Source organism: Filicampus tigris, chromosome 16 (genome assembly GCF_054856515.1).
Source record: "Filicampus tigris isolate MCC_2025a chromosome 16, RoL_Ftig_1.0, whole genome shotgun sequence".
Lineage (NCBI taxonomy): Eukaryota > Metazoa > Chordata > Actinopteri > Syngnathiformes > Syngnathidae > Filicampus > Filicampus tigris.
The window spans coordinates 12156467-12164004 of record NC_141232.1 but is presented as its reverse complement, the minus strand read 5'-3'; the positions used below and the strand labels follow the sequence as shown (position 1 = coordinate 12164004).

Genomic DNA, 7538 nt, shown 5'->3' with positions numbered 1-7538 from the left:
AAAACACAGCAGTGGAATGTACAGTGAAATTCAGAAAAGTGAGCTGACAAAGAATCACACGGCTGCAGCCATCATATTGTTATTTCAAAATAAACTTTACGTAAAACAATTATGTTGCTCACTTGTGATCAGATAGCAACAGCGTTACAGTATGAGTCTGCCCTGCTAATACCAGATGAAATAATTGTGAATGTCTGTAATCCATTGAATAACAATGTTATCATACCCTCATAATAAGACTCAAATGCATTGAAAATAGTCAAGTTAACATCCAAAGAACAATTGGGCTGCATGGTTTTTAAACACATACTGCAGTGGTTTTAATGTAACTACGGTATGCACGAAAAAATGGCTCGAAACCAGAGATCTGAATGCAATGTGAAGTAATGTAATCCTTAACTATTGCTGGAATGCTTCATTTGGGTCACAGCAAGATTTTAATTGTAAGACAATTACAGCCTCATCTCTTTGACAACTGCAAGGTGACTATAGAGTCGATGCAACTTGCAGTGTTGCTCAATAGCGCCCGGAACAGCCTCTGATTAGCTGTCTAACAACATACAAGGAAGGCAGAGGAACAGCAATGCTTTTGGCTGCCCATACAACACAAAAATCCAAGTTAAGGTTGTGATATGCGAAAACACATTTTAACTCTATACTTGCTCCACATGGCCCCGTAAATTTTAAGAAAGGCTTTTGACAAAAAGGAATCTTGGGTCTAACACTGCCAGACAAGCTAAGTTATAATAGCATTCCTCTTAAAGCAGAAGTCAACCCAAACATATTTTTTTCCAGAATATGTTCTATGCAGGCCCACTAGTCTAAACATGGCATTCTGATTAATATTGCGCTTGTGAAATATGAGAAATCCACCTGTTTATAGCTAGCTCAGGGGACGGCCATTTTGTTACTTCTGTCGCCTGAAGTTGACATGACAGCTGCTCAGGGCTCAGATAATGACTAATCAGGGCTCAGCTTCAGAAAATAGGTGAGCCGTGATTGGTCGTTATCTGAGCCCTGAGCAACTTCAATGTCATCTTCAGTCGACAGAAGTGACAAAATGGCCGTCCCCTGAGATGGCTAAAAATGGGTTCATTTTGCTGCTTAGCTTCCACGTTCCACAAACGCAATAAAAATCAGAATGCCGTATTTCAACTAGTGGGCCTGCATAGAACATATTCTGGAAAAAAAATATGTTTGGGGTGACTTCCTTCTAAGTTTCCAGTTAGACCTGATGACCTGGGAAGCTAACTACTGCGTACAAAATAAGCTATGTAAATTTGAAAACCAAGAAATTGGACAAGATACTTATTAGAAAATGTATAACTTGAATATAAATTCATGCATTGGACTTTTTCAAAGACACAATGTACCCTGCCCCTAGAATCACAGCACAAATGTGACTACTTACTCAGAATGTCATCAAATAATGTCATTCCCCAATATTTTATGGTGCACATGTGTGCTGTTAGGCCTTTTTTTCACAGCCCCCGTCCGTCTCTTTCGGACAAAACGGTGGCTTAAACATTTTGAAGTGAACTTCTAGCATGTAAAACACATGCTTAAATGCAAATGCTTAAATATAAAAAGTATGCCATTTGGTGTGGTCCACGTGAAGGTAGGCATGAACTCTAAGTCAAAGCAAGGATAGCTGAGGGATTCAGCAGAGACAATTAGAAAAATACAATGCTTGTCTTGTTTCCTACCTACACAACTATATTTCAACAGCATGTTGGAAAACTTGACTCTTACAAGGCTGGTTATGAAGAGGATCTACAGCAGGGGTTAGTTAATTTGCTGCATTTAAGGCCTGGGATGCCAATACACCTTTGACTTTATGCCCTTTACCTTTAAATATAGCTACATTTCAATATAAGCTTCAATATACTTGTTTCATTTCTTTGTCACTGCCCTGATTATGCATGTATACACAACCATAATACCAGACAACACAAAATATGTCACATTCAAAAATATTTTTTTGTCTCCCATAAAAAAATGTTCATTAAACAATCCAATAGTTGGTCACTGTAATAACCAACAACAACATCAACAACAAAAATCTGACATTTCCCCATCCTGCTTCATGTAGTTAAGATGCTCTCTTTGGGTAGCATCATTCCAGGAGCTTGAGGCTGACGAAGGCATCAGAGGTGACTGTCTGATTCACATTTGTCAGCAGTTCCATTTTCCGGAGGCCAAGTAGAAAGTCCTTGTTCGATGAAATTCATGTTGCTCTCGTTAAGCCGTCGTACACGATATGTTTCATAGTGGATGTTGTGTGTCACGTCTTTCAGGTCCTGCAGGTGAGACCTTTAAAGGAAGAGCAAAAACAAAGTCACTGAATATTGCTTTACTTAACTTCCTCAAATATCTAACTAAAACTATTGCCAGCCAAGGACACTGGACAACAGCTAATTTTAACCCAAGATGGCTTTATGTGCCCCTGAACACATTTTGGATGCTGACTGAAAAATGTATTTACTTTTTCCGAGCACATTCCGTTTTTGAGATATTTTCATTTCCGCCTCCATGCCCTCGAACATCCAATCACAAAGTAATAGCGGTCTAACAACCTGTACAAATAAAGTATAGGCAGGTCCTTAAGTAAGTCATAATCTCTTGTGATCTGTGCTCACCTTCGTTCTTAACACCACAGCTCAATTGGGGCTAGTTCATTAAGGCTGCATTCACACCTGAAAAGTCATTTGGTCCGCTTGTTTGGTCTGGACCAAAAGCGGACCAGATTTTTTTCATGTGGCGGTATGTATTCACACTGTACTTCTCGCAAGTGAACTATATTCTGTGAACTCATCGACACGTGACGATCGGTGCTCCCATTGGACAGAAATGATGAGGGTGGCACGCAGAGCACAAACCCAGAGAGGCAAATGAAGCCCGGTCTGTTTAAAGAGGAACAAACAGGTGTGAATACACCCTAAGGCTCTGACACTTGCAAGTGAGCCTAATGGCTTCAAACTTTAAATTCAAATTAACAAAATGAAAACATTTGGTAGCTTCTAACCTTAAAAGGTTCCAGTTCAGAGGCAAGTAACTAGAAGCACATTGTGTATATCTGTCAAGAGTTTGAAAACCAGCCACTAGAGGTCACAAGCCAGTGTACGTCAAGTGCTGGTCCCAAGCCCAATAAAGAAGAAGAATCTCTTAACTCCAATTCTAAAATCTCATAAAATCCTATTTGTCATTGATCATAAGACACTATAGAGTACTCATCATCAAAAGTAATCAAATGAGTGGTCTTGGTCTTTGTGGTCCCTTTATTGAACATGAAAAACTCACACCCCATCTCATTTGTGAAAAAACAATATAAACGCCTTACTTATAGGAGACAACCTCACCTGATAAGGAGATCCCGCAGGTTGGCAAACTCACAGTGTGCCACGTTTTCAACTGTAAAAACAGGGACACACATAAACATTTGTTTACAAAGTGATGACGACATACACTACTATAGTACTATCTCAAAGGGGATGTATTTTGAAAATGGACTTTTAGTTGCTTGTATATGAATAGTTGGTATTTGGGATACCTGCCTACCCATCAAATATGAAATAACACAACAAAGTAAATCTTTTGTGAGCTGCCAGTATCCGGAAATGTGACTGTGAGCAAGCAGCTCTAGATTTGGCTGGACACTGGGCTTAATATAACATTATGCTATCCGCACAGTGACTTTCTCCACTCATGACTAGGCACCTGGCCTGCGTGAATATCTGTCACTTTCAAGTCATGGCCAGGCTACACTGTCTGAACTTGTATGTCAAAGCCCTAAGGTAAGCAGTGCTGCACTAAGTGTGCTTTGATACACAGATTAGCATTCGCTAACAGCTTCAGTGGCACATACATTTACTTTTTTGAAGTTGTCGACGTTTTGGGGAGGCGTATGACTTGGGTGGCTGATATTTGTGCCAACTGCATGGCTCCACACACTAATTACTTAATTTAGTTTGACATGTGCTACGGTCACATGGGCATCCGCTTTGGCATAAATCCTCTTGGCAACGAGACGGGCATTCACAACATTCACATTGGAGAGATTCTACCCTCCCTCGGCTGCTAACATACAAACTGAGAGGAGGTTAATACAATAACTTGACCGATGCTCTCGAGGAGAGAATGCCAGTATGTCTGCAACCACTAAACTGGACTGCCAGAAGTCAAGTCAAAATCTCAAAATGGTGGTTAGTGAGATAGTGTCAGGAATGCTATTATGGTTCATTTTTCCTCTCCTCACCTTCAATAATTCCCCACTTGGTTTTACGGCCCAACACCTTATTTCCGTTCACCTGGTGCTCCTTATCAGTTCCCACCACCGCAAAGGGAATACTTTCCTGTATGCAAAAATATAAGCACATCTCAGTCAATTTCATTTTGAAAATGGAGCAATAGTCAGATAGTGATGACGAGATGATTCTCAAAAAAATTCTCCTTCAAAAATTTTTTCAAGAATATGTTCCCAGCAGGCCCATTAGTTGAAACATGGCATTCTGATTAATATTGCGTTTGTGGAGTATCAGTTAAGCAGCAAAATCCACCCCTTTTTAGCCATCTCAGGGGGCAACTGTGATGTCATTTTCAGTCGACAGAAGTGACAAAATGGCCGCCCCCAGAGATATCTAAAAACGGGTGGATTAACTCTTATTCCACAAACACAATATTTATCAGAATGTCTTGTTTCAACTAGTGGGTTTGCATGGACTATATTCTTAAAAATATATATGTTTGGGTTGACTTCCTCTTTAAAGATGAACCTAAAGGAAGTTGCTCCTTTTGAATGGCTTGTTTAAAAACGTTAACAACAAGTGATGTTTTTCCTGATCTGAACCTCTGGCACTTTACAAAGAATGTCCTGCTTTCTCGTGGCAAAGGAAGAACGGTTCCTACCCTGATCCTGTCATTGAGAAAGCGCTCCTCTGGATCCTCATCGTACTCTTTCTGAGGATAGACACGAATCCCGTTGCCTGCCAAGTCTTGCCTTATCTGTTCATGTTTCAAAGGTAAAACACAGGTCAAGTTGAGGATCGAATATATGGATGTGTACTCAAACGAAAATGGGCTACGTGTCCTCACCCTCTCCTTGAACTCCTGTCGTTCCTCAATGGTAAGTGTGTCTGCTTTGGCAATCACAGGCACAATGCTTACGATCTTTCCCAACCTCTTCATAAACTCCACATCAATGGGGCGTAACCTTGACACACACGGCATCGCTGGTCAATTTGGACAAAGACAAGCATAAAAAGCACAGAGAAACTTGTACATTGATTGTTGAATCTATGCATTACTGATTAGGTAAGCCAAGTATTTTAGGACTTGCGGGTTATATAAGTTTCTTCAATAGAAATGGTCGGTCAGCAACAGGGTTATGATCATTTTTCATTAAGGTTAGTTTTATTTTGTTTTGACATTTGTTTTTTCAAATTCAGTTAGTTCTAATTTGTTCTTAGAGCAAGTTTGTTAGTTTTCATTAGCTTTGTTTTTCCCCCCAAAATGCTTTGTTTTAGTTAATTTTTCCATTAGTTTTTCATGTACAAGACAATTCAAAGTGCTTTACATAAAACATTAAAAGCATTACATAAAGTGAAACAACATATTAATAAGGCAATGCAAAAATTATAATAAAATCATCTAAAATAATTGCATTAAAATAAAGCATCAGTCTAAACATAACATGCAAACCGGGATTAAAACAAGAGAATAAAGGGTAAATTCACAAGAATGCTGCAGTAAACAAAAAATAAACAAGAGCGACATGAATATTTTATACAAAGTTGTAGATCAGTTTTTCGCACTGAAGACAGTGATATCATTAATTTTGCCCCATTTGCTCTGTTTTTCCTGTTTCATGCAATGGGCTATTTTTTTCCATCAAAAAATGGTTTTCTTGATGTCAAATTATTAAAAAATGGGAGCATATAGAGAAAAAGTAATGAGACATTTCATTAGAGACCAAATAATCAGATTTGGCTGTGCTTCATTCCAATGTACAAAACCCACTATGTAACCATAACTTTTTATTTTTTTCATGTGTTGTGTTATGTGGAGAGTTTTTACCTGTGTCCTGTTGCAGCCAGGAAGTAGATGCAGCAATGGACTCTGGTGTCAGGTATTCTCCTCTTACGGTTGACATGCAACTCTTCTCGCAGATATTTTTCATATTGCTCATTGATGTACTTGACGATGGGCTCCCAACTTGAGGGGAGAGAGCGTAGGGGTGAAGCATAATTGAGATACAGAATTCTTTTAAAGCGAAAGTCAAGTGAAAAATGTTCTTTACAAAAATATGTTCGATGAGCCCCAATACTTGAAAATGACAACACAGTGCCTAAGGGCTCAGGTAACACCAGTCACGGCTCACCTGTTTTCTGGGTTTGGTCATGTAACGTTCACAAGCAAAACATAATCAGAATACCGTGTTTAGACTAACGGGGGAAACAGAACATATTATTATGAAGAACATTTTTTACTTGACTTCCACAATCCAATATGTGTTTGTATGTGCTCTTCATGGCCTCAGATTATGTCGCCTACCAGTTCTCATTGTTGATCTGGTCTCCAAAACCTGGAGTGTCAATCACTGTCAGCTTCATCTTCACTCCCTTCTCTTCAATCACTAGACAGGTATACACAATGCAGGGACTTTACATTACAATTCATGAATGCTAGAACAAGTGAATCTCATATTTTTGTGGCTTGTTTCAAATGAAACAAATGTGATAAGTGTCTAATTGGTTAGTTAAATAAAACAACCTTTGTTTGTACAGCACTGTATCCAAGAAGCACCTTCAGTGAGTCAGTGAGTCAGTGTCATATGTGTGCTCACATGTATGGCCATCTCCATGTTGGACGGATGCTGAGCATGGGAGCAAAGGCTATCATTTAAGTTCTTTGGCAATATTGAGTAAGCACTGAGGAATCTCCTTTGAGCGGAAGCAGGGGAGCAAACATCTGGTACCTGAATCATTATGATTTTCACTAACCTGCAATAAAGCACCACATGCACTGTCTAGACCGGTGTGCAAGTCAAAAGTACAACACAGAAAGTGGCTTCGCAGGTCGAAACACCTCCAATAACAGAGCAACAACTCAAAAGTGTTTGTCTGAGATTGACTGTCATCACCGGGGACAAGCAAGCAGTCATGAAGCAGGAGCAAATGACATAAACAGTTTCACAGAGTTGGCATGATGTCACCTAATGATTTGTCATTTCCCATCCATCTACACACACTCTTGAGTAAACTATGTTTCTAATGGACTTTACAGTTGCTGGAGGGACGCTATTGCGCAACTGTTGTTTTACTTCCGAAAAATCTTCCGGATTTATAGGTGCTGGCTTCAAACTGCACTGGCTTCGGGGATATGCTGTACCTGCTGATATGTAATTCTAGATGTGAAGTTGGAGGGAAGCTTCCACCATCAGGATTTGCACAGTCAAGGACAGCTAGCTGGAGGTGATGAGTCTGTAAATGTCTCTAATTTTGTCACTAAAGCTATATAGAATCTCATTAAGTGGGAATGCG

The 7538-nt window shown here is 39.5% G+C and overlaps 1 protein-coding gene across 5 annotated transcripts in view; it reads right to left on the bottom strand.

Moving 5' to 3' along the window:
* Window positions 1-1338: 1338 nt before the first annotated feature.
* Window positions 1339-7538, bottom strand: part of septin12 (septin 12) — a 49093-nt gene continuing 42893 nt past the window's right edge. For all 5 annotated transcript variants that reach the window (XM_086056707.1, XM_086056710.1, XM_086056709.1 and 2 more), the window contains 7 exons: window positions 6550-6631; window positions 6073-6210; window positions 5092-5209; window positions 4906-5001; window positions 4256-4352; window positions 3360-3411; window positions 1339-2313 (listed from right to left, as the gene is read on the bottom strand). In XM_086056707.1, coding sequence (XP_085912833.1) covers window positions 2148-2313; window positions 3360-3411; window positions 4256-4352; window positions 4906-5001; window positions 5092-5209; window positions 6073-6210; window positions 6550-6631 — 749 coding nt within the window. In that variant the 3' untranslated portion in view covers window positions 1339-2147. The remainder of the gene's footprint in view (window positions 2314-3359; window positions 3412-4255; window positions 4353-4905; window positions 5002-5091; window positions 5210-6072; window positions 6211-6549; window positions 6632-7538) is intronic.